Below are 27,886 nucleotides of genomic sequence, written 5' to 3' on the forward strand. Positions count from 1 at the left end.
AAGTGCTTGACGTTTACAGTCAGAATTTTTGTTACTTTTATTTTAGAAAATGTCTTTTTTAAAGTGTGGCATTTCAAGTCACATTTGTGTTTAAAATACAGAAAATACAGACAGTAGAACGTGGACACGGCAACAAAAAAAGGGAAAGAAACAAACAAAAACAAAAAAAAAGACAGAAAATAAAGCTAACAAGCCTTTCTGACTGCGCTAGTTTTTCTCTTTTTGAAATGGAACTGAAGGCGGAGAGGAAGGAAGGAATGAAGGAAGGAAGGAAGGAAGCGAGGAGGCGGGGCGGGGCAGGAGGCGGGGTCAAGTTAGTTAAGGAAACTATGGCGGCTTCATGTTTCATGTTTAAATTATTCTTTATAAAGTCTAATTTAAGATTTCATCTTTCCTCTTTCGCTTTTTTTGTCTTTTTTCGTTAAATGGTGTTTTTGCTCTTCATGAACCAGGAACCTCGGCGCTCCGCCCTCGCAGACTCAGTCGCCGAGGAATCGCCGACCCGGCGCGGCGACAGGGGGGGAGGAGGGGGAGCGCCGGCGTGGCCTCTTCCCGCCCGCCCCTCCCCCGATGGAGCGGCCTCAAGAAGATAAAGTGGAGTCCTTCTGTGTTTGCTGTGCTTGTGAACGCTGCACCGACTTCTGGCTTTCCACGTCTCGAAAATGTTTCTCCACCTGAGCGGGGGGGGCGGGACTTTAGTCGTCAAAACACAAAAAGGTAAACATGCCTACTAGGAGCTGGCGGCTACGCGACAGTTAAGCACACAATAGCACGTAATAATCGTTGACAATATCAACACGTATCAAATCATCAAGAGTTGCAAAATACTTACACATACAAAGTATCCAGTAACTAACGTGTCCGCATCATTCAACTGACGGCTTCATGAGCTTTACTTCATTAATTAGGTGTCACCCAAATAAACAATTACTCCAACTTAAAGACAGCCTGGGGAGTCTGTGGTGGGCTCTCCTATTTCTGGGGCTGAGGTTGCTGAGGTAGTTAAAAAGCTCCTCGGTGGCAAGGCCCCGGGGGTAGATGAGATCCGCCCGGAGTTCCTTAAGGCTCTGGATGCTGTGGGGCTGTCTTGGTTGACAAGACTCTGCAGCATCGCGTGGACATCGGGGGCGGTACCTCTGGATTGGCAGACCGGGGTGGTGGTTCCTCTCTTTAAGAAGGGGAACCGGAGGGTGTGTTCTAACTATGGTGGGATCACACTCCTCAGCCTTCCCGGTAAGGTCTATTCAGGTGTACTGGAGAGGAGGCTACGCCGGATAGTCGAACCTCGGATTCAGGAGGAACAGTGTGGTTTTCGTCCTGGTCGTGGAACTGTGGACCAGCTCTATACTCTCGGTAGGGTCCTTGAGGGTGCATGGGAGTTTGCCCAACCAGTCTACATGTGTTTTGTGGACTTGGAGAAGGCATTCGACCGTGTCCCTCGGGAAGTCCTGTGGGGAGTGCTCAGAGAGTACGGGGTATCGGACTGTCTGATTGTGGCAGTCCGCTCCCTGTATGATCAGTGCCAGAGCTTGGTCCGCATTGCCGGTAGTAAGTCGGACACGTTTCCAGTGAGGGTTGGACTCCGCCAAGGCTGCCCTTTGTCACCCATTCTGTTCATAACTTTTATGGACAGAATTTCTAGGCGCAGTCAAGGCGTTGAGGGGATCTGGTTTGGTGGCTGCAGGATTAGGTCTCTGCTTTTTGCAGATGATGTGGTCCCGATGGCTTCATCTGGCCATCAAGGATCTTCAGCTCTCACTGGATCGGTTCGCAGCTGAGTGTGAAGCGACTGGGATGAGAATCAGCACCTCCAAGTCCGAGTCCATGGTTCTCGCCCGGAAAAGTGTGGAGTGCCATCTCCGGGTTGGGGAGGAGATCTTGCCCCAAGTGGAGGAGTTCAAGTACCTCGGAGTCTTGTTCACGAGTGGGGGAAGAGTGGATCGTGAGATCGACAGGCGGATCGGTGCGGCGTCTTCAGTAATGCGGACGCTGTATCGATCCGTTGTGGTGAAGAAGGAGCTGAGCCGGAAGGCAAAGCTCTCGATTTACCGGCGATCTACGTTCCCATCCTCACCTATGGTCATGAGCTTTGGGTTATGACCGAAAGAACAAGATCACGGGTACAAGCGGCCGAAATGAGTTTCCTCCGCCGGGTGGCGGGGCTCTCCCTTAGAGATAGGGTGAGAAGCTCTGCCATCCGGGGGGAGCTCAAAGTAAAGCCGCTGCTCCTCCACATGGAGAGGAGCCAGATGAGGTGGTTCGGGCATCTGGTCAGGATGCCACCCGAACGTCTCCCTCGGGAGGTGTTTAGGGCACGTCCCACCGGTAGGAGGCCGCGGGGAAGACCCAGGACACGTTGGGAAGACTATGTCTCCCGGCTGGCCTGGGAACGCCTCGGGGTCCCACAGGAAGAGCTGGATGAAGTGGCTGGGGAGAGGGAAGTCTGGGCTTCCCTGCTTAAACTGCTGCCCCCGCGACCCGACCTCGGATAAGCGGAAGAAGATGGATGGATGGATTAAAGACATCCATTGTAGACAGTTAATAAATAATAATAATAATAAATAGGTGAGTGGTTGTCATACTTACCATTCTTCTCAAGACTTATTTCACTTGATGAACTCTTTTCTAACGTCCCTGGGCGATACTACAAGTATGTGTACCGATCCGATATCAAGTAGCTACAAGCCAGAATTGTTCATACCAATGACGATACTTCAAAACTTTCCAGATCATTAAATGCAATCACACAAAAACACATTATATTATTTCCTATTTAAATCATTTTCTTTTGTTCCATACAGGTATGTCATTTCTTATCATGGTTATTATTATTATTATTATTATCGCCCTATTTTTAAATGTGCTCAAAATTGGAAAAAAAAATTTTTATACTTAAATATTTTAACTAATTTTTTATTTTTTTTAAACAATCAAAAAAAGACTTATTTTGTAGGAGAAACATTATTGCAGATAAAAACACTTTCACGGACCTCTGGTAAAAATTAAAATGTCCATATGAAAGCAACAAAAGCATAATAAACAAAGTAATAAAATAACAAATGACTCAAATAAATGTGAACATTGTGCAAGATAGCACTTTATGGACATAAGAGATTCAAAAATAAAAACCATAAGGTGTAACTGCACATTTTGTCCATATAGATACAAAGAGTGTTCATGTATGAGATCTAGGCTGCCAATTATGGCCAAAGTAATAATTAAGATTGTTTTCAAAATGTAAATCAATCAATCAATCAATCAATGTTTATTTATATAGCCCTATATCACAAGTGTCTCAAAGGGCTGCACAAGCCACAACGAAATAACTAAATCATGATTAGTGATCGTTAGGTAAAGCAGTGTCATTTTTATGTCTAATAAAAATACTATTAACATTATCCATTTATCTAAAGACAAATATTTTTTTATTATTTAATAATATCAACTTGTCAAATTTTTGTCATTACATGATGCTTTTTTCTCTATTTTTACATTTTCATAGAGGGAGTTTTTTTTAATTATTTATGTATATGTAGATGTAGATGTTGTATCGGGACAGATCCATTAAGAGTTTGAGCAGAAATATGTCATATAGGAATTAACTATACACAATAACACAACAACAACGTGATGTGTCACATGAATGGTTTAAAAATAACACCATGGAAAAAACAATGTAAAAAAAAAACTTTACTTTTTGATATAAAAATAAACTCAAAGCAGTTTGGCTAATGAAGATGAAGTCTAATAAACAAGCTTTGTTTTTTCTCCTACAAAGCCTCTCCAGAGGTTCATTACAACAATTTGGCCAACAAAAATAAAGAGTGACAGCTCTCACATCGAATACACAATCTTCACAGCCTGCATTCAGTTCGATGAGCTAGTATTGATGTTATTTGAACACGATACAGTTAAATAAAGGAGTGAACATCCCAGTAAACAAAGTAAAGACTTTATAAACAAGTTGTCGACATCGCCTGCTGCATGTTTCTTCATCTCATTAAAGGAGCCATATGTAATAATTTCAAGTCAAGTCATCATTAAATGATATGCCAAAATGCATTAATAAAAAATCATCTTATTTTCCAATGCATCTAGAACTGATAACGGTAGTTCATGCTCATTTCAGAATTATTTTTACAGCCCCGAAATATTGTTTTGATTTCGACGGCCCGCCCTCCACCGTTTGACCAATTAGAAAGTCCGTGAGTGTGTAAACATCCAGGTTGCCAGTTACACGCCGCCATCTTGGTCTGGCCAATGCCACTGGTGAAGTTACTAAACATGTCAGACCTTAGTCCATCTAAAAGTTACCATGATCTACTTATTCATGACAAAGCCAGGAAGAAAACCAGGATTTGATGCCTTTGAAAGATGGAGACCATTGAAGGCGGAGAATATTCTGTCATCGGACGCCAAACTTGCTAATTTCCACCTTGACAGGCATTTATCTTTTCTTATTAATTGTAATAAATGGAAATTTGGTATGTAATTATATTGTCCAATACAGTCTATGATCTTGTCTAACAAAGCTAGCATGTTCCTGCAAACAATGATAGCATGCTAACCCGGTCAATGACACATGGACATACAGGTAAAAGCCAGTAAATTAGAATATTTGGAAAAACTTGATTTATTTCAGTAATTGCATTCAAAAGGTGTAACTTGTACATTATATTTATTCATTGCACACAGACTGATGCATTCAAATGTTTATTTCATTTAATTTTGATGATTTGAAGTGGCAACAAATGAAAATCCAAAATTCCGTGTGTCACAAAATTAGAATATTACTTAAGGCTAATACAAAAAAGGGATTTTTAGAAATGTTGGCCAACTGAAAAGTATGAAAATGAAAAATATGAGCATGTACAATACTCAATACTTGGTTGGAGCTCCTTTTGCCTCAATTACTGCGTTAATGCGGCGTGGCATGGAGTCGATGAGTTTCTGGCACTGCTCAGGTGTTATGAGAGCCCAGGTTATTCTGATAGTGGCCTTCAACTCTTCTGCGTTTTTGGGTCTGGCATTCTGCATCTTCCTTTTCACAATACCCCACAGATTTTCTATGGGGCTAAGGTCAGGGGAGTTGGCGGGCCAATTTAGAACAGAAATACCATGGTCCGTAAACCAGGCACGGGTAGATTTTGCGCTGTGTGCAGGCGCCAAATCCTGTTGGAACTTGAAATCTCCATCTCCATAGAGCAGGTCAACAGCAGGAAGCATGAAGTGCTCTAAAACTTGCTGGTAGACGGCTGCGTTGACCCTGGATCTCAGGAAACAGAGTGGACCGACACCAGCAGATGACAAGGCACCCCAAACCATCACTGATGGTGGAAACTTTACACTAGACTTCAGGCAACGTGGATCCTGTGCCTCTCCTGTCTTCCTCCAGACTCTGGGACCTCGATTTCCAAAGGAAATGCAAAATTTGCATGGTTGGGTGATGGTTTGGGGTGCCATGTCATCTGCTGGTGTCGGTCCACTCTGTTTCCTGAGATCCAGGGTCAACGCAGCCGTCTACCAGCAAGTTTTAGAGCACTTCATGCTTCCTGCTGCTGACCTGCTCTATGGAGATGGAGATTTCAAGTTCCAACAGGACTTGGCGCCTGCACACAGCGCAAAATCTACCCGTGCCTGGTTTACGGACCATGGTATTTCTGTTCTAAATTGGCCCGCCAACTCCCCTGACCTTAGCCCCATAGAAAATCTGTGGGGTATTGTGAAAAGGAAGATGCAGAATGCCAGACCCAAAAACGCAGAAGAGTTGAAGGCCACTATCAGAGCAACCTGGGCTCTCATAACACCTGAGCAGTGCCAGAAACTCATCGACTCCATGCCACGCCGCATTAACGCAGTAATTGAGGAAAAAGGAGCTCCAACCAAGTATTGAGTATTGTACATGCTCATATTTTTCATTTTCATACTTTTCAGTTGGCCAACATTTCTAAAAATCCCTTTTTTGTATTAGCCTTAAGTAATATTCTAATTTTGTGACACACGGAATTTTGGATTTTCATTTGTTGCCACTTCAAATCATCAAAATTAAATGAAATAAACATTTGAATGCATCAGTCTGTGTGCAATGAATAAATATAATGTACAAGTTACACCTTTTGAATGCAATTACTGAAATAAATCAAGTTTTTCAAAATATTCTAATTTACTGGCTTTTACCTGTATATAATACAAAAGCCAAAACCAGTGAAGTTGTGTAAATGGTAAATAAAAAGAGAATACAATGATTTGCAAATCCTTTTCAACTTATATTCAATTGAATAGACTGCAAAGACAAGATATTTCATGTTCACACTGAGAAACTTTATTTTTTGCAAATATTAGCTCATTTAGAATTTGATGCCTGCAACATGTTTCAAAAAAGCTGGCACAAGTGGCAAAAAAAGAGTGAGAAAGTAGAGGAATGCTCATCAAAGACTTATTTGGAACATCCCACAGGTGAACAGGCTAATTGGGAACAGGTGGGTGCCATGATTGGGTATAAAAGTAGATTCCATGAAATGCTCAGTCATTCACAAACAAGGACGGGGCGAAGGTCACCACTTTGTCAACAAATGCCTGAGCAAATTGTTTAAGAACAACATTTCTCAACAAGGAATTTAGGGATTTCACCATCTACGCTCCGTAATATCATCAAAAGGTTCAGAGAATCTGGAGAAATCACTGCAGGTAAGCCATGATATTACGCACCTTGGATCCCTCAGGCGGTACTGCATCAAAAAGCCACATCGGTGTGTAAAGGATATCACCACATGGGCTCAGGACTACTTCAGAAAACCACTGTCACTAACTACAGTTGGTCGCTACATCTGTAAGTGCAAGTTGCAAAATCCATTTATCAACAACACCCAGAAACGCTTTGCTGGGCCTGCGCTCATCTAAGATGGACTGATGCAAAGTCCAGAAGTGTTTTGTGGTCTGACGAGTCCACATTTCAAATTGTTTTTGGAAACTACGGATGTCGTGTCCTCCGGAACAAAGAGGAAAAGAACCATCCGGATTGTTCTAGGGTGAAAGTGTAAAAGGCAGCATGTGTGATGGTATGGGGGTGTATTCGTGCCCAAGGCATGGGTAACTTACACATCTGTGAAGGCACCATTAATGCTGAAAGGTACATACAGGTTTTGGAGCAACATATGTTGCCATCCAAGCAACGTTATCATGGACGCCCCTGCTTATTTCAGCAAGACAATGCCATCATTCATAGTAAAAGAGTGCGCGTACTAGACTGGCCTGCCTGTAGTCCGGATATTGAAAATGTGTGAAGGCTAAAATATGAGAAGGGAGACTGTTGAACAACTTAAGCTGTACATCAAGCAAGAATGGGAAATAATTCCACTTCAAAAATGTGTCTCCTCAGTTCCCAAACCTTTACTGAGTGTTGTTAAAAAGAAAGGACATGTAACACACTGGTAAAAATGCCCCCATGACAACGTTTTTGCAATGTGTTGCTGCCATTAAATTGTAAGTCCATGATTATTTGCAAAGTTTCTCCGTGTGAACATGAAATATCTTGTCTTTGCAGTCTATTCAATTGAATAGAAGTTGAAAAGCATTTCTTGTATTCTCTTTTTATTTGCCATTTACACAACCTGACAACTTCACTGCTTTTGGTTTTTGTATCTGCCAGTTAGCCTGTATGTGGATGAGTCATCCAACTGCCAGGGCAAAGTATATTTAGTCGTATAAAAGCTATGTGTATATGGGTAGTGTTTCCTTCTCAATATGCTGAGGAAATGGTTCCAACATTAGTCATGGCAATGTGACAAGTATGGAGAGAGCCAAATCACATGATCAAATAATTCCTCATTGGTGTTTGCATATTGTGGACTACATGTACCAAGTTATATGGCAATCTGAAAGGTTTGAAACAGCAGCCTATAGACATACCTTGGTAAAATGTCTCCTCTTTAGTTTTGGGCGTACACTAGTCTGCTAAGCATGCTCTACTTATTTTCACCAGTATAACCATCGATAGCGTTGGTTGTAGTCTTTGTTTTCTGATAGTACTGACAATAACCATATGATTGTTGTGATATTGTACGCAGGCATGACTTACTTCTTCCTGAAAATAGCCACATTTCTGTGTGAAATGTGTTGGTTAGAGATTTGTTATTGACAAAACTTGTGTATTCAGCTAATATGGTCCCAGCACCTCAATTCTGAGTAAGAGGCAGTGGAAGTTTGAAGTCCCTTGGAGTAGACCAGTCCATCCAGCTGGATTCGGCTGTGTATCTGGCAACCTCAGTCAGGGAGAGGGGGAGGGGACTACATAATCATACCTTCCAACTTTTGAAATCAGAAAAACCTAGTAGCCAGGGTCCAGGGGTTGCAGGCCCCGGTAGGTCTAGGACAAAGTCCTGGTGGGGGGTTCAGGCTTCGCCCCCCCCCCAACGCAAAATGATTATTAGCATTCAGACAGGTTAAAATGTTGCTAAAACCATCACTTTTCTATCAGTCACAGTGACTTTTCAAAACAAAAATATTACAGCAAAAATCATATGGGTTGATTGACATGTTTATTCTGTAAGCTAACTTCAATAGTTTGAAATTATTTTGACAGTTAATGCCAGTTATCCTGTCAACCTTTCACAAGACTTCAATTTGTTCATTGAAAGTATAAACACTTTTTACAGTAAACAAATGGTAAAACAGTACTAAACAATTCCATTAAAAAAAAAATTGGTGTCATTATTAACTTTCTGTCCAAGCTTGTATAATCTACTGCCTTGTTCAATTGTAAAAAATATTCTGTGCCTAAAATTCACATTTCTATCACAATTATCATACTGTAAACATGGTAAGATAACTTCATTAAAATTAATAGTCCTGTCAATAGCATGGAATTACAATTCAAATGTAGTTTTTTTGTAAGCCTTTCAAAAGAATTCAAAATATGAAAAATTAATGAAAATTAATTGAAGCCATCAGACACTTGAAAAGTGGCACATCACATCTCTAATGTAATCATTTGAACTTTTCAACAGAAATAGCACTGCAAAAATATTAAGGACATACTTCTGTATTTTGGTAGTTATGCTGTCAACATTGAACAAGATTTCTTCAACTTGGACTTGAAAGCATAAATAGTATAAACACTTTTAACAGTATAACAGTACTAAACAATTCCAATAGATAACATTGGTGTCATTACCTTTTTGTGGCTAAAATCGGAAAAACGTTGAAAGTTTTCTACTTGTATCGCTAGCAACGGCATTAGACTTGTGTTTTTTGTCCCAACGTGGTCTTTTACATCGCTAATTCCTCCGTGTCCGATCGAAAAATCTTGTCTGCACAAGGTGCAATTCGCGTAGTTTTCACCCTTTTTGGAACGGATAATTATTCCCGGATAGGCTTTTGAATATTCTTCACGGAATGACTGCAGATTTCTTTTCGGTTTAAGACTCGTTTGCGATTTTTCTCCGGCTGATTCCATGATCGTTCGCTCATTTGGAAACAATAGGCAACAGGTGCCTCGTGCTTGGCAGCGGTGCTATAAATAGCCTCGCGCATGGCATTCGGCATGGCTCGATAGGAAGTTACGGGAAGCAGTGTCGATTGTCATTGTTGTTACGCGATTTCGTGAATAAAACTTAAAAAAAAATTGTTTTTTTTTATTAATGAAAAACCGTATTTTTTAATCACTGCAACCGTAACCCGAAATAGGTTGATGAAAACCGTACTAATTACGGGAAAACCGGAGTAGTTGGCAGGTATGTATTTCTGTGTTGATTGAGCTGTGTTGAAGCAGCAGAAAAGGACATTATGTTAAATGAAGAGTTTCTGTCTCTGATAGTTGATATAATAATGTAAGTGCATCATTAAGCTTACATGAACGCCATGGTGTTCAGGGATGAATAGTCTCTCCTATTGCTTTGTACCATTTTTTCAGCTATAGTTACATTAATCATTAGTAATGCAGCAGCCTAGTTTTGAATGGCAGGGTCCCTGCTATCACATGTTGATGAAAATATAACATTTACATCATAAAAATCAACTACAGGCTTCCTAAATGCTGTAATAAATTAAGCATGATGCATACCTGCCAACTTTTGAAATCAGAAAAACCTAGTAGCCAGGGTCCAGGGGCCGTAGGCCCCGGTAGGTCCAGGACAAAGTCCTGGTGGAGGGTTCAACGCAAAATGATTGATTGCATTCAGACAGGTTAAAATGTTGCTAAAAGCATCACTTTTCTATCAGTCACAGTGACTTTTCAAAACAAAAATATTACAGCAAAAATCATATGGGTTGATTGACATGTTTATTCTGTAAGCTAACTTCAATAGTTTGAAATTATTTTGACAGTTAATGCCAGTTATCCTGTCAACCTTTCACAAGACTTCAATTTGTTAATTGAAAGTATAAACAGTATAAACACTTTTTACAGTAAACAAATGGTAAAACAGTACTAAACAATTCCATTAAAAAAAAAAATTGGTGTCATTATTAACTTTCTGTCCAAGCTTGTATAATCTACTGCCTTGTTCAATTGTAAAAAATATTCTGTGCCTAAAATTCACATTTCTATCACAATTATCATACTGTAAACATGGTAAGCTAACTTCATTAAAATTAATAGTCCTGTCAATAGCATGGAATTACAATTCAAATGTAGTTTTTTTGTAAGCCTTTCAAAAGAATTCAAAATATGAAAAATTAATGAAAATTAATTTAAGCCATCAGACACTTGAAAAGTGGCACATCACATCTCTAATGTAATCATTTGAACTTTTCAACAGAAATAGCACTGCAAAAATATTAAGGACATACTTCTGTATTTTGGTAGTTATGCTGTCAACATTTAACAAGATTTCTTCAACTTGGACTTGAAAGCATAAATAGTATAAACACTTTTAACAGTACTAAACAATTCCAATAGATAACATTGGTGTCATTACCTTTTTGTGGCTAAAATCCGAAAAACGTTGAAAGTTTTCCACTTGTATCGCTAGCAACGGCATTAGACTTGTGTTTTTTTGTCCCAACGTGGTCTTTTACATCGCTAATTCCTCCGTGTCCGATCGAAAAATCTTGTCTGCACAAGGTGCAATTCGCGTAGTTTTCACCCTTTTTGGAACGGATAATTATTCCCGGATAGGCTTTTGAATATTCTTCACGGAATGACTGCAGATTTCTTTTCGGTTTAAGACTCGTTTGCGATTTTTCTCCGGCTGATTCCATGATCGTTCGCTCGTTTGGAAACAATGGGCAACAGGTGCCTCGTGCTTGGCAGCGGTGCTATAAATAGCCTCGCGCATGGCATTCGGAATGGCTCGATAGGAAGTTACGGGAAGCAGTGTCGATTGTCATTGTTGTTACGCGATTTCGTGAATAAAACTTTAAAAAAAAAAAAAAATTTAATTAATGAAAAACCGTATTTTTTATCACTGCAACCGTAACCCGGAATAGGTTGATGAAAACCGTACTAATTACGGGAAAACCGGAGTAGTTGGCAGGTATGTATTTCTGTGTTGATTGAGCTGTGTTGAAGCAGCAAAAAAGGACATTATGTTAAATGAAGAGTTTCTGTCTCTGATAGTTGATATAATAATGTAAGTGCATCATTAAGCTTACATGAACTCCATGGTGTTCAGGGATGAATAGTCTCTCCTATTGCTTTGTGCCATTTTTTCAGCTATAGTTACATTAATCATTAGTAATGCAGCAGCCTAGTTTTGAATGGCAGGGTCCCTGCTATCACATGTTGATGAAAATATAACATTTACATCATAAAAATCAACTACAGGCTTCCCAAATGCTGTAATAAATTAAGCATGATGAGTTGACTTGAAACTGTTTAATGTTGCACTTTTTATATGTAGAAGAAAAGTTTTGTCATTGTATTTAATCTGAGCAACAACTTGAGGCAGTTTAATGTTGATTAACGTGGGCAGAATTATAGTGTTCCAAATGTTAAAAAGGATAAAGCCATTGTTTACAAATTTGGTAAATAAATAACCAAAAGATGTATATTTTGTTGTTTTCTTACTGTACCAAAAATGAACCGAACCGTGACCTCTAAACCAAAGTACGTACCGAACCGACATTTTTGTGTACCGTTACACCCCTAAATGACGCATCGTTAGCACTAGCTAATATGCTAACATGTTGGAAAGTCAATATAAAATGATGCTGCAGCCAGACGTTAAATAAAAGGCATACTCACTATTTTGCGTACATGACTTAAAGCGCTTCCCTCTTTGCCTTTGCAGTTGTCCACCTGGTAAGGCGGCGAGATGACGACGTCATCCATCACGATGATGTTCTTCTCCTGCCATTTGCAGTCTTTGATGCTGCGCACACAAAACCAGCGTGAAGGCCGGGAAAAGAAAAGAAAGCCGACGGGACGTTTTCTCGCGCTTACGTTTTGTGAATTGTCTGGAATAGCTGCTGGCCCTCCACAGACACCCCAGCACTGATTGCATAGGCTTGGGACAGCTTGTCCTCCTTTTCTGTCCTCGCTCGATTGGCAAGCTGCGGACACACACACACACACACACACACATTAGACACCACGTATGACACAATCGAGGGTACAAACCAGCAAGCATCTTTTTCTTTTAGTGGGAGTTTCAACGAGCTAAGCTCGCATCATCGAGGCGGGTTAGCGCTTAGCATAGGTTAGCCTATGAAAGACGACACATTTAGTCATTTTTAGAGCGCACTGAAATATTTAAGTACACAATATCCACACCTGGTCTGCCAGAGAGTAAGACGACATACACTATATTGCCAAAAGTATTTGGCCACCTGCCTTGACTCACATATGAACTGTTATAATAATAATAATAATATATTTTATTTATAAAAAGCACTTTATATTGAGCAAATAACCTCAAAGTGCTACAGTGTATTAAAAAAATTAAAATAATTAAAGCTGCAAGCAGCATTGGTGTATTTGGCAGGTGATAGTCCTAAGTGTCCCAATACTTTTGTCAAGTTTTAGTCCCAAGTGTCCCAATACTTTTGTCTACTTTTAGTCTGAAGTGTCCCAAGACTTTTGTCTAGTGTACCTACCTTGTCTGCATTGTGTGGGCACGCTGGTGCTTCCTGCTTTTAAGCAGCCATCTTAAAAAAACAGCAGCGCAGCAGCATCAGTGCAGCGGTTCTTTGAAGGCTCATAAAATCAAAACCGGAGCAGTTAGAAAAATTTTTTCGATAACTTTTATTTGGAAGGGTTCAATCTCTCTCCTGTGTTATTTTGAAGCTGATACGACAAACGCGCTCAGAGGAGATAACGTTTGAAGAGAAGTGACCGGTTTTTACAAAAAAATTGTTTTGAAGGGGGAATAGCAAACTTCCTGTTGATTTTTGCTGGGGGTTGTCAATTTATGAAATGTAGGTCTAAGTGAGACCTACATAGAGGTTTTTGTTTCATGTCTCTCCGACCTTCCCAGTGGGAGTTACATGCAGTTTTGTCATTTTTTTCTTCCGAGGAGCAGTTTATTTTGCGTTTTATTAAAAAATTGCAGTAGAGCGCAATTTTGAGATTTGGGGTTAGGTTTTTTTTTTAGATCGTAATGTTTGCCAGTCCTGATGTGTGTGTTCAGTTCGGTGAGTTTTGAAGCATGTTAAGGGGGTCAAATTACAGCTCAAAGAGGCAAAAGTGACTGTTTTTAGTACTTTTTTGTCTTGAAGGGGGAATTTCCAACTTCCTGTTGATTTTTGCCCGAGAATATACCATTATGAAATCTAGGTCTAAGTCACACCTACATAAAGGTTTTTGTTTCATGTCTCTCCGACCTTCCTAGTGGGAGTTAGAGGCAGTCTAGTTTTTTTTTTCGTAGGGGGCGCTAGAGCGCAATTTTGAGTTTTGTGGTTCGTTTTTTTTTTAAAAAGGCAATTTTCGCAGGTCCTGTTGTGTGGGTCAAATATGGTGAGTTTTGAAACATGTTAAGTGGGTCAAATTACAGTTTAAAGTGGCGGCGGAAGAATAAAGAATAAAGAATAATAAAACCTTACAAATTCAATAGGTCCTTATGTCCCATTGCATAAGGACTCCCTTTGGGAGTCCTTATGCAATGGGCCATGCGGGCCCTAATAATAGATTTTATTTATAAAAAGCACTTTATATTGAGCAAATAACCTCAAAGTGCTACAGTGTATTAAAAAAATAAAAATAAAAACTAGAACAGCCCAATAGCTAGACCTAGTACGCATATTTCTAAAAAAAAAAACTCCCATTGTTCGTAGCTTTGTCCTCGGAGGTTGGAGGAGGTTAGCCTGTCCGGAGCGGAGGCGTCGTGTGGAGGATTTGGGGGTGAGCAGTTCTTTGAGGTAGAGGGGGACCTTTCCATGGAGGCACTGGTGGGTTAGTAGGGAGACTTTGTACTCAATTCTGAGTGGAACAGGACTGTTCCCACAAGATTGGGCGCATGGAATTGTCCAAAATGTTTTGGTGTCCTGGAGCATTCAAAAGTTCCTTTCACTGGAACTAAGGGGCCAAGCCCAACTCCTGAAAAACAACCCCACACCATAATTCCTTCCTGCTCTAGAGTCCAGTGGCGACGTGCTTTACACCACTGCATCCCACGCTTTGCATTGGACTTGGTGATGTATGGCTTAGATGCAGCTGCTTGGCCATGGAAACCCATTCCATGAAGCTCTCTGTGTACTGTACGTGGGCTAATTGGAAGGTGACATGAAGTTTGGAGCTCTGTAGCAACTGACTGTGCAGAAAGTCTTTGCACTATGCTGACCTCTCTGTCAGTTTACGTGGCCTACCCCTTGGTGGCTGAGTTGCTGTTGTTCCCAAACTCTTCACTTTTCTTATAATAAAGTTGACTTTGGAATATTTAGGAGCGAGGAAATTTCACAACTGGATTTGTTGCACAGGTGGCATCCTATGACAGTTCCTCACTGGAAGTCACCATTCTTTCACAAATGTTTGTAAAAACAGTCTCCATGCCTAAGTGCTTGATTTGATACACCTGATTCTCATCATTTGGATGGGTGGCCAAATACTTTTGGCAATATAGTGTAGCAGGAGAGATTCGTGTTGCAAGCTCGGCGACGATTATGCTAATCAAACCGTTCAAAACGACCGCCACCGCAAGTAGATCGCTGTCCTGCGTGGTTTCCACCACAAGATTTGCATGGGCTGCAAACAATACATTTACATTATATTTGATAGAGACGCACAGACAAGTATTTTTTCATGCTTGGTGACAGGTTGCATCAAACAGACGCGTCAGGGGTGTCCAAAGTGCGGCCCGCAGCACATTCTATAAATACTACTAAAAAAATACAAAACATAAGTGAAATAAAAGAGCAAAAAGGTGAAAATGTTGCAATGTTGACTAATAACACAAAGCTACCATTCATACTGTTTTATTTTTATTTAAACTGTCCTTGCGCAAAAAATATCCAATTAAAATCAATGTTATGAATTATTGACCTATTTAAGACTCCAATTAACATCAAATATTACATTTTGAAATATTTTTTGGGGAAAATATTGCATATTTTGTGTGTTTGCCATATAAAAAAACAATGTTTTCTTTCCCAAAAAAGGGCATTAAACCCACAAACATTTATAATCGAGGGATAGATTTGAAGTTGATCTAAAGAATTAAAAAGTATGACTTATTCTTAATACTTTTATGAATGGGAATTAAAACCTCAAGAGTTTTAGCGGGATTTGCGCAAAAAAATAATTTTTAATTATTCTTTTCTTATTCTCATTATGCATATTTTGCGTTTTTGCCATAAAAAAGTGCACAAAACCTTTTTTTTAACTTTATATTGGCAGACAGGCCTGAAGTTGATCTAAAGAATTACAGTCATGGACAAAAATATTGGCACCCCTGCATTTATGTCAGATAATGCACACCTCTCCCAGAAAAATTGTTGAAATTACAAATGCTTTGGTATTCACATGTTTATTTCTTTTGTTTGCATTAGAACACACAAAAAGGCAAATATGATGTTATGTTCAGTGTTTCCCACAGGACAGGCATCTATTTGTGGTGGTGTGGTCGGGGGGTGGCGGCGGCAGCGGCGATGACCAAGAAGAACGCGGAGTTGGAATATAATTACATTTTATGTACATATTTATATACAGATTTGAACAATTAGTGATTCACTGAAATATATTTATTAATTGTGGTAGTGGTTCTTACAAAAAATATATCTTATAAAATATAAAAGCTAAAATGTCTCTTAAAGCTCGGCCCCTTTAATTAGTGAATACTAAATAATGTAACTTTAGCCTACTACTACAACCATATTATTTACCAGCAACATGAAGTGAAACAGAGGCAGAGGTGTCCTGCCACAGTCAGTCAACCTCCTCCTCCTGCTGCTGCTGAACAGGTCACACCTGTGGTCCAGACTGTAGGCCTACCTCCTCTCCAAGTCGAGCCCTTTTCGGCCGTTGAAAATATTTTTCTATACTCATCTGTGTGAAGGAGTGAACATCCAACATTAGAATGTATTACTAACGAGCAGAAGCGCTCTATGTACAGTGCCGTCTAACCTTAAGCGGCAGCAGCTCAACACATGCAGGGTTCAACGTTAAGGTTTTTTTCTACTTGCCCGACTTCTCAAATCTACTTGCCCCAATATTTTTACATGTCCTGCCTAGGTTTTTTTCTGGCTGTGTAGTGCTCATGGCTTATATCTTACTAAAATTCTTCCCGTTGACTATTTACAACACTACACAGTATTTATTATTATTATTATTATTATCTATAATTACATTTAAATGGCATTGCATGCATGTAAAATTAAATCCTATTTCACATTATTTGACCAGTAGCAGTTACACCCAGCCACCTGTTTAAAGCCTGATCACAGTTGAAATCTTGAAATGAAGGGCCTTTAATGGCCAAAACATTAACCTGGACAACATTTTAACAGCTGGTTGGCTCAGATTTTATTCTTTTCATTGCATTCACATGCTGCAGTGGACAGTGGACAATTTAGCTTCAGTCCATGTGTGTTTATTGACAACAGGGTTATAACCTGGACACGTTAGCTCGTCGGTATGAAAACACGTGACTGTTACTACGTGCGTCTGCCCCCGCCCTCGAGTCAAACAGCGGCGGTGTTAATGAAGCAGCGTCAGGCTGCTCACCGTCAGTGAAACGCTCGGTGAAACCGCGGATTAACGTTAAATATGACGTGCCGCGAGCGATGCAGCTATAACCTATCTACCTATAACCTGTATTACCCTCGTATTTTGATCCCGTCCGTCCGTCCCTCTTCTTCTGGCCCACCAGGTGAATTAAGTGCTATTGGCGGAGTTACAATGCATAGTAGGCTACCGCCATCTACTGCACCGGAGTTGTAACTACAAGCAACATTCACAGAAAGTCCCATTGCTTTTATGAGCGGTCGAGCGAGTCAAAAGCCGAAAAATCCATTTGTGGCGGACGTAATTCTTTCGTGGCGGGCCGCCACAAATAAATGAATGTGTGGGAAACACTGATGTTACATAGACCTCCAAAAATGGACAGGACAAAATGATTGGCACCCTCAACTTAATATTTGGTAGCACACCTTTGGAAAAAATAAGTGAAATCAATGTAAGCATTAGTGAGTTTCTTACACCTTGCTACTGGAAGTTTGGACCACTCTTCTTTTGCAAACTGCTTCAGGTCTCTCAGATTTGAAGGGTGCCTTCTCCCAACTGCTGTTTTTAGATCTCCCCACAGATGTTCTATAGCAGGGGTGCTCACACTTTCTGCAGGCGAGCTACTTTTCAATTGATCAAGTCGTGGGGATCTACCTCATTCATATATATAATTTATATTTACTTATTTATGAAATATATGTTTTTGTTAACAAGTTAAATGTGTTTAATGATAATGCAAGCATGTTTAACACATAGTTAATACTGTTAATAAATTAAAGGTGTTTAATGATAATACAAAAATGTTTAATACATATAGTTAATATTGTTAATAAATTAAAGGTGTTTAATGATAATACAAGTATGTTTAATACATATAGTTAATATTGTTAACAAGTTAAAGGTGTTTAAAGATAATGCAAGCATGTTTAACACATATAGTTAATATTGTTAACAAGTTAAAGGTGTTTAAGGATAATACAAAAATGTTTAATACATATAGTTAATATTGTTAATAAATTAAAGGTGTTTAATGAAAATACAAGTATGTTTAATACATATAGTTAATATTGTTTACAAGTTAAAGGTGTTTAATGATAATACAAGCATGTTTAACACATAGTTAATATTGTTAATAAGTTAAAGGTGTTTAAAGATAGTACAAGCATGTTTAACACATATAGTTAATATTGTTAACAAGTTAAAGGTGTTTAATGATAATACAAGCATGTTTAACACATATAGTTAATATTGTTAATAAGTTAAAGGTGTTTAAAGATAATGCAAGCATGTTTAACACATAGTTAATATTGTTAACAAGTTAAAGGTGTTTAAGGATAATACAAAAATGTTTAATACATATAGTTAATATTGTTAATAAATTAAAGGTGTTTAATGATAATACAAGTATGTTTAATACATATAGTTAATATTGTTAACAAGTTAAAGATGTTTAAAGATAATGCAAGCATGTTTAATACATATAGTTAATATTGTTAACAAGTTAAAGGTGTTTAAAGATAATACAAGCATGTTTAACACATATAGTTAATATTGTTAACAAGTTAAAGGTGTTTAATGATAATACAAGCATGTTTAACACATATAGTTAATATTGTTAACAAGTTAAAGGTGTTTAAAGATAATACAGGCATGTTTAACACATATAGATTCCTTTCTTTCATGAAGACAAGAATATAAGTTGGTGTATTACCTGATTATGATGACTTGCATTGATTGGAATCAGACAGTGGTGCTAAAAACGTCCGAATTTTCGAATGGAGAAGGAAAAAGTCCTCCTTTCTGTCCAATACCACATGAAAGTGGTTGGTTTTTGGCATCTTATTTGTCCAGCTTCCGTACTCCTTTGTATACACTTTACAAGAAATATATTGTCGGCAAACTCCGTAGCTTGCTAGCTTGTGCACGCCAGCTTTCTGAGACTCTTGTTTTGTTAGCGCAGGCAGGATGAAGCAGAGCTTTTATTGTGCAACTGTGCAGTCGGTCTTTGGAGTTTTGACGACAGGTATGGCGCCAGAGTCTGTTGAAATAAAGTGTTTCTCGCCTTCCAGTCGGTAATTTTAATGAGCTGGCAGCAGCCAGCGTCATCTCAGAAGACCCTCGGGTGCCGTGAATGTCAATCAAGTGACGAAAGTGACGTCATAGTGAAAATTTATGATCGCTCATTTTTAGGACTATTTTTTTAATGCCTGGCTGGTGATCGACTGACACACCCTCCGAGATCGACCGGTAGCTCGCGATCGACGTAATGAGCAACCCTGTTCTATAGGATTTAGATCTGGATTCATTGATGACCAACTTAAGCCATTTTTTGGGGCTTTTTGTAGTATACTTTGGGTGGTTGTCCTGCTGGAAGACCCATGACCTCTTACAGAGACCCAGCTTTCTGACACTGGGCCCTACATTATGTCCCAAAATTCTTTGGTAGTCCTCAGGTTTCATGATGTGTAATGATGTACTTTGCCAAAAAAGCTCCACTTGAGTCTCATCTGTCCACAGGATGTTCTTCCAGAGGGATTTTGGCTTCCTCAGGTAAGTTTTTGTCTTGCTTTTTGATGTCTCTGTCATTAAGATGATAGTGCCAGCTGACACTGTTGTCTGCAGGTCAGCTTGAATGTGTTTGGTCCAGGTTCTTTATCCACAATTCTAACAATCCTTCATCATTTTTTCTCTTCAGTCCACGTCCAGGGAGGTTACAGTGCCATGGGCTTTAAACTACTTGATGACATTGTAGACACAGGAACATTTCAATCTTTGGAGATGGATTTGGAGCCTTGAGATTGTCCATGCTTTTCCACAATCTTCTGAAAGGTCTTTGCTCTTCTTTCTTTTCTCCATGCTCAGTGTGGTACACACAACATAAAGGTTTAGTCCACTTTTCTCCATTTTAACCGGCTGCAAGTGTGATTTCTATACTGCCAGCACCCGTCACTTGTTGAGTTTCATTGCAAATTAAAAGGAGCATCACATGCTTAGAATGCAACTATTTCTTACAATTTTGAAAAGGTGCCAATCATTTTGTCCAGTCCATTTTTGGTGTTCTGTGTAAAATAATATCAGATTTGGCTTTGTTTGTGTTGTTCCAATGCAAACAAAAGAAATAAACATGTGAATACCAAAGCATTTGTCATTTCAACAATTTTCTGGGAGAAGTGCTGCATTATCTTGCCAGGATTTTACTGTAAAATTATTTGTATGCAAAAAAAAAAAACAACTAGAATTTTACTGTAAAAATTATTTTTATGCAAAAAAAAAATGTTATCTCAGTTGCCATAATTTTAATATAAAAATGATATTTATGCTAAAAAAAACTGGTAGCTCAGTTGCTAGAATTTTGCTGTAAAAATTATTTTTGTGCTTAAAAGAAAAAAATCGTAGCTCAGTTGCCAGAATTTTACTGTAAAAATAATGTTTATGCGGGAAAAAAAATGTTATCTCAGTTGCCATAATTTTAATATAAAAATGATATTTATGCTAAAATAAAAACCTGGTAGCTCAGTTGCTAGAATTTTACTGTAAAAATGATTTCTATGCTAAACAAATGGTACCTCAGTTGCCAGAATTTTGACTGTAAAAATTATTTTTATGCTAAAAAAAACTAGTAGCTCAGTTGCCATAATTTTAATATAAAAATGATATTTATGCTAAAAAAAAAACCTGGTAGCTCAGTTGCTAGAATTTTGCTGTAAAAATTATTTTTGTGCTTAAAAGAAAAAAATCGTAGCTCAGTTGCCAGAATTTTACTGTAAAAATGATTTTTATGCAAAAAAACCTGGTTGGTCAGTTGCTAGAATTTTTCTATTAAAATGATTTTTATGCTAAAAAAAAAAAAACTAGAATTTTACTGTAAAGATTATTTGTATGCAAAAAAAAAAAGGTAACTCAGTAGCCAGAATTTTACTGTAAAAAAGATTTTAATGCTAAAAAAACCCAACTAGAATTTTACTATAAAATGATTTCTATGCTAAAAAAATGGTAGCTCAGTTGCCAGAATTTTGACTGTAAAAATTATTTTTATGCTAAAAAAAAACTAGTAGCTCAGTTGCCATAATTTTAATATAAAAATGATATTTATGCTAAAAAAAAACCTGGTAGCTCAGTTGCTAGAATTTTGCTGTAAAAATTATTTTTGTGCTTAAAAGAAAAAAATCGTAGCTCAGTTGCCAGAATTTTACTGTAAAAATGATTTTTATGCAGAAAAAACCTGGTTGGTCAGTTGCTAGAATTTTTCTATTAAAATGATTTTTATGCTAAAAAAAAAAAACTAGAATTTTACTGTAAAAATTATTTGTATTCAAAAAAAAAATGGTAACTCAGTAGCCAGAATTTTACAGTAAAAAAGATTTTAATGCTAAAAAAACCCAACAAGAATTTTACTATAAAATGATTTCTATGCTAAAAAAATGGTAGCTCAGTTGCCAGAATTTTGACTGTAAAAATTATTTTTATGCTAAAAAAAAACTAGTAGCTCAGTTGCCAGAATTTTAATATAAAAATGATATTCATGCTAACAAAAACAAAACTACAATTTTACTGTAAAAATTATTGTTATGCAAAAAAAATGGTAACTCAGTTGCCAGAATTTTATTGTAAAAAATATGAATTTTATGCTAATAAAACTACGGTACTAGAATTTTACTGTAAAAATGATTTCTATGCTAAAAAAAACTAGTAGCTCCGTTGCCAGAATTTTAATATAAAAATCATTTTTATGCAAAAAAAAATGGTAGCTCAGTAGCCAGAATTTTACTGTAAAAAAGATTTTAATGCTAAAAAAAACCCAACTAGAATTTTACTGTAAAAATGATTTCTATGCTAAAAAAAATGGTAGCTCAGTTGCCAGAATTTTGACTGTAAAAATGATTTTTATGCTAAAAAAAAACTAGGTCAGTTGCCAGAATTTTAATATAAAAATGATATTTATGCTAACAAAAACAAAACAACTACAATTTTACTGTAACAATTATTGTTATGCAAAAAAAAATGGTAACTCAGTTGCCAGAATTTTATTGTAAAAAATATGAATTTTATGCTAAAAAAACTACTAGAATTTTACTGTAAAAATGATTTCTATGCTAAAAAAAACTAGTAGCTCCGTTGCCAGAATTTTAATATAAAAATCATTTTTATGCAAAAAAAAAAATGGTAGCTCAGTAGCCAGAATTTTACTGTAAAAAAGATTTTAATGCTAAAAAAAAAAACAACTAGAATTTTACTGTAAAAATGATTTCTATGCTAAAAAAAATGGTAGCTCAGTTGCCAGAATTTTGACTGTAAAAATGATTTTTATGCTAAAAAAAACTAGTAGGTCAGTTGCCAGAATTTTAATATAAAAATGATATTTATGCTAACAAAAACAAAACTACAATTTTACTGTAAAAATTGTTATGCAAAAAAAAGGTAACTCAGTTGCCAGAATTTTACTGTAAAAAATATGAATTTTATGCTAAAAAAACTACTAGAATTTTACTGTAAAAATGATTTCTATGCTAAAAAAAACTAGTAGCTCCGTTGCCAGAATTTTAATATAAAAATCATTTTTATGCAAAAAAAAAATGGTAGCTCAGTAGCCAGAATTTTACTGTAAAAAAGATTTTAATGCTAAAAAAAACCTAGAATTTTACTGTAAAAATGATTTCTATGCTAAAAAAAATGGTAGCTCAGTTGCCAGAATTTTGACTGTAAAAATGATTTTTATGCTCAAAAAAACTAGGTCAGTTGCCAGAATTTTAATATAAAAATGATATTTATGCTAACAAAAACAAAACTACAATTTTACTGTAAAAATTATTGTTATGCAAAAAAATGGTAACTCAGTTGCCAGAATTTTACTGTAAAAAATATGATTTTTATGCTAAAAAAACTACTAGAATTTTACTGTAACAATGATTTCTATGCTAAAAAAAACCTAGTAGCTGTCAATACTTTTGGCCATGACTGTAAGCGTTGAATACTGGGAAAAAATCATGACTTTTTTTTTAGTAAGACCCTTACGGGTCCTCAGGACCAAACGTGAGGAGAGGTTCAAAGAACAATAATTATATAATGTGTTGGTTTTAAAAATGAAAAATATCAAAATGGCCCCCGCATGTTTTCATTCTTCAATGTGCGGCCCTCAGTGGAAAAAGTTTGGACCCCCATGAGACACGTCCTGTAAACAAAGGCTCGTACCTTGCTAACATTCAGTGATGCTAGAGGGGGCGGAGTCTCAGTGCGGTCATTGATGATGTCCACTTCTGAAACATAGCCTAGGTTGATCAGGATGACGTCGTTGAGGTTGGGCTTGCCGCTGGAAGAAGCACATTCTGGGGGGCCGCAGTCAAGGAGCCAGGGCACAAAGTGGTGGAACAGCAAAAGAGGATTTAAAAAAAAATGCATTATAGACCTAAATGAGCCTGTGACTTAAGTATAAAGTACATTATAGACCTAAATGAGCCTGTGACACAAGTATAAAATGCATTATAGACCTAAATGATCCTGTGACTCAAGTATAAAATACATTATAGACCTAAATGAGCCTGTGACTCAAGTATAAAATACATTATAGACCTAAATGAGCCTGTGACACAAGTATAAAATACATTATAGACCTAAATGAGCTTGTGACTCAAGTATAAAATACATTAGACCTAAATGAGCCTGTGACAAACATAAAATACATTATAGACCGTAATAAGCATGTAACAAACGTATAAGACATTATAGACCTAAATGACCCTGTGACTCAAGTATAAAATACATTATAGACCTAAATGAGCCTGTGACTTAAGTATAAAATACATTATAGACCTAAATGAGCCTGTGACTTAAGTATAAAATACATTATAGACCTAAATGAGCCTGTGACTCAAGTATAAAATACATTATAGACCTAAATGAGCTTGTGACTCAAGTATAAAATACATTATAGACCTAAATGAGCTTGTGACTCAAGTATAAAATACATTATAGACCTAAATGATCCTGTGACAAACATAAAATACATTATAGACCGTAATAAGCATGTAACAAACGTATAAAATACATTATAGACCTAAATGATCCTGTGACAAACATAAAATATATTATAAACAATGGGCAACAGGTGCCTCGTGCTTGGCAGCGGTGCTATAAATAGCCTCGCGCATGGCATTCGGAATGGCTCGATAGGAAGTTACGGGAAGCTGTGTCGATTGTCATTGTTGTTACGCGATTTCGTGAATAAAACTTAAAAAAAAAAATTTTAATGAATGAAAAACCGTATTTTTTATCACTGCAAGCGTAACCCGGAATAGGTTGATGAAAACCGTACTAATTACGGGAAAACCGGAGTAGTTGGCAGGTATGATACTATAGTAGCGAGCAGTAGAGAATGTGAAGTGATTTGTTAAACCAAATATTGTGTTTTTTTCCATATTCAACAACCTATCTGGACTCGATAAGAGAATCTATAAGGAATAGGTCCGATAAGAGGATTCGATAATAGGCTCGAACTCGATAATTTCTTATCAAACATCATCCCTACTCATCACTTGAGCAGTTTTTTCACAACATACTTTTTCTCAAGTAAATATTTGGGTGACTACTCCTTACTTTTACTTGAGTAATAAATCTCTAAAGTAAAAGTACTCTTACTTGAGTACAATTTCTGGCTACTCTACCCACCTCTGGTCATAAAGATGCTATAACCAGAGGTGGGTAGTAACGCGCTACATTTACTCCGTTACATCTACTTGAGTAACTTTTGGGATAAATTGTACTTCTAAGAGTAGTTTTAATGCAACATACTTTTACTTTTACTTGAGTATATTTATAGAGAAGAAACGCTACTTTTATCTACATTCAGCTCGCTACTCGCTACTAATTTGTATCGATCTGTTAATGCACGCTTTGTTTGTTTTGGTCTGTCATAGTGCCTGCGTTTCAACAAATACAGTCACTGGTGACGTTCACTCCGTTCCACCAATCAGATGCAGTCACTGGTGACGTTGGACCAATCAAACAGAGCCAGGCGGTCACATGACCTGACTTAAACAAGTTGAAAAACGTATTGGGGTGTTACCATTTAGTGGTCAATTGTACGGAATATGTACTGTACTGTGCAATCTACTAATAAAAGTTTCAATCAATCAATCAAAAGTGTGAAGGAAAAAAGACCCTTTTTTATTTCAACCGTACATCCCGTCAAAAGCCTAAAGACTGACTGCACAGTTCCTGTCTTCACAATAAAAGTGCCGCTCCATCGCGCCTGCGCTTTCAAAACAAGAGTCTCCGAAAGCCAGCGCAAACAAGCTAGCAAGCTACGGAGTTTGCCGCCAATGTATTTCTTGTAAAGTGTATAAAAACGAATATGGAAGCTGGATAAATAAGATGCCAAAAACCAACCACTTTCAGGTGGTATTAGACAGAAAGGAGGAACTTTTCTTCTCCTCCATTTGAAAACGTGGACGTTATCATCACTACTGTCTGATTCCAATCAATGCGCGTCATCAGAATCAGGTAATACACCAACTTATATTCTTGTCTTCATGAAAGAAAGGAATCTATATGTGTTAAACATGCATGTATATTCATTAAAACACCTTTAACATGTAAACAAAAGCGGCAAAATAAATAAATATAAATTATATACTGTATATATCAATGTATGTATATATATATATATATATATATATATATATATATATATATATATATATATATATATATGTATTAGAGATGCGCGGTTTGCGGGCACAACCGCGGAGTCCGCGGATTATCCGCGGATCAGGCGGATGAAATTAAAAAAAATTAGAATTTATCCGCGGGTCGGGTCGGGCAGTTGAAATAAAAAAAAAATTAGATTTTAAATAGATTCATGCGGGTGGCAGTTAAACCAATTCGGAAATATATATACATAGTTAAATGTTGTTACCCACATACGAAAAACGAGCAGGCACCTGCAGCATATGCCACAACAGAAGAAAAAAAAAAAAAAGAGACGGACACTTTTACGGAGCGGAGAAGGGACGCCTCGCCGGGGTCCGGGACCGAGGCCCCTTCCCCCGAGAGGGCCCCACCGGGAGCCGTAGCTGAGGTGATCCGCGAGAAGGGCCCGACGCACGTCCAGGGTCACCACCGCGCGACACCCCGCCTCGTCCGCCTTCTCCGTCGTCACGCGCAGCAGGTAAGCAGCTTACCTGCCCGCCACCCCCGTGGCTCGTAACAGGGGTCACTCCGCGCGCTCCGCCCGCGCAGCTTACCTGCCCGCCACCCCCGTTGCCGGGGGCGCGTAACAGGGGTCACTCCGCGCGCAGTGCGCTCACGAAAGGGGTGGGGCTCACCCTGGTTGATATAGACAGCAGGACGGTGGCCATGGAAGTCGGAACCCGCTAAGGAGTGTGTAACAACCCACCTGCCGAATCAACTAGCCCTGAAAATGGATGGCGCTGGAGCGTCGGGCCCATACCCGGCCGTCGCCGGCAGCGAGACGCGCTTGGAGGTGCGCTCAGTGCCGGCTCCCATATGATTGCGCACTGGTGTGCGTCTGGGTCGTGACAGCGTGGCACGCGAATGTCTGTGCTGCATTGGATCAGTCTCCTTTCTTTAACAGGCAAAAGCTTTATAACCTCACTAATGCCTTGCATCGTCTATATTAGATATATAACAACGGGCGGGTGCGGGCGGGTGCGGTTCTGATCAAATGTTACATCGGGTGGATGGCGGATGGTTGACGACTTTCTGATGCGGTTGCGGATGAAATAATTGCCTATCCGCGCATCTCTAATCCCTACTCATCAGTTACTCAGTACTTGAGTAGTTTTTTCACAACATACTTTTTACTTTTACTCAAGTAAATATTTGGGTGACTACTCCTTACTTTTACTTGAGTAATAAATCTCTAAAGTAACAGTACTCTTACTTGAGTACAATTTCTGGCTACTCTACCCACCTCTGGTCATAAAGATGCTATAACACACTGGGACTTTCATGCAAAAAAAAAAAAAGGCAACAAGTCAAAAGGATTTGCAGCGGTCAGCTGTCATTGAGCACATTTGTGTGCACAATAGTAGCGTGCAGCCCTGCACACAAACACACCCTCAGGGGGGCTTGCAGGACGTGGGGAGCTAGCGGCTAACGCAAGGCCCCTGTGGGCCATCTGAACCCACGCGCGACAATAAACCTCGCCATCTCTTGACAAGTTGTAAGGACGACGCAAACAGGACAAAAAGTGATGAGGCGAAAAGGCGCCACGTTGTTGGCGGAATATGTTAGGGAAGCTAGCAATGGCATGCTAACACAGCTAGCTGCGGAGCTAGCTCAATGAAGCACGGGAAGTGTGCCCGCCTATCGTGTGATAAAGAAGCAGCCAGCAAAATGAACGTAAATAGTAGTAAAAGCGAGATAAAAAAAGAAAGAGGGAAGGAGAGGACACCTGCGTTAGCTCGCTAGCTAGCCTCGCACAGCCATGATGCCTGCCGTCGCCAGATAGTGATCCGTGTCGAGGACCGAGGGCACACTATTTGGCATGTCCTCGGCTCGGCCCTGGCGAAGCGGGCCGAAGCCGAGCCGGGAAGCCGTCGCGCCGCCCGGCCCCCTCCTGGGCGCAGGCTAGACAAAAAGGATACTCAGGGTTAACATCTTGGACTGGTAGTCGAAGGCCACCACCTCCCCCTGCAGACGCTGGCCCAAGCAGGTGAGGCAGGAGACATGGCTCCCGACGCTGAAATACTCCCCCGGTCCAGGAGCCGCCATCTTCTCCGCCAGCAAAGCCGGAGTGCGTGCCTTACGTCAAGTGCGGAGCGCGACGTGATG

The 27,886-nt window shown here is 38.7% G+C and overlaps 1 protein-coding gene across 1 annotated transcript; it reads right to left on the bottom strand.

Annotated features, from left to right (window-relative positions):
* Positions 1 to 19: 19 nt before the first annotated feature.
* lsm12b (LSM12 homolog b) lies at positions 20 to 27,866 on the bottom strand. The gene is made up of 5 exons (XM_061931693.2): positions 27,700 to 27,866; positions 23,285 to 23,418; positions 12,383 to 12,492; positions 12,185 to 12,311; positions 20 to 674 (listed from the first exon to the last, which is right to left on the bottom strand). Exons 1-5 carry the CDS (start codon positions 27,824 to 27,826, stop codon positions 582 to 584), a joined length of 591 nt encoding a protein of 196 aa, XP_061787677.1. The 5' UTR covers positions 27,827 to 27,866; the 3' UTR covers positions 20 to 581.
* Between the last annotated feature and the right edge of the window lie 20 nt (positions 27,867 to 27,886).

This window comes from Nerophis lumbriciformis, linkage group LG39 (genome assembly GCF_033978685.3).
Source record: "Nerophis lumbriciformis linkage group LG39, RoL_Nlum_v2.1, whole genome shotgun sequence".
Taxonomy (NCBI): domain Eukaryota; kingdom Metazoa; phylum Chordata; class Actinopteri; order Syngnathiformes; family Syngnathidae; genus Nerophis; species Nerophis lumbriciformis.

Excerpts from the sequence above, each read along its gene's own strand:
- lsm12b (XM_061931693.2), bottom strand. The coding sequence starts at position 27,826 with ATGGCGGCTCCTGGACCGGGGGAGTATTTCAGCGTCGGGAGCCATGTC. Across the intron at positions 12,493-23,284 it reads CATCACTGAATGTTAGCAAG|CTTGCCAATCGAGCGAGGAC; the intron begins GTACGAGCCTTT and ends GTGTGTCCGCAG. Across the intron at positions 675-12,184 it reads TAAGTCATGTACGCAAAATA|GTGGAGAAACATTTTCGAGA; the intron begins GTGAGTATGCCT and ends CCCCCCGCTCAG.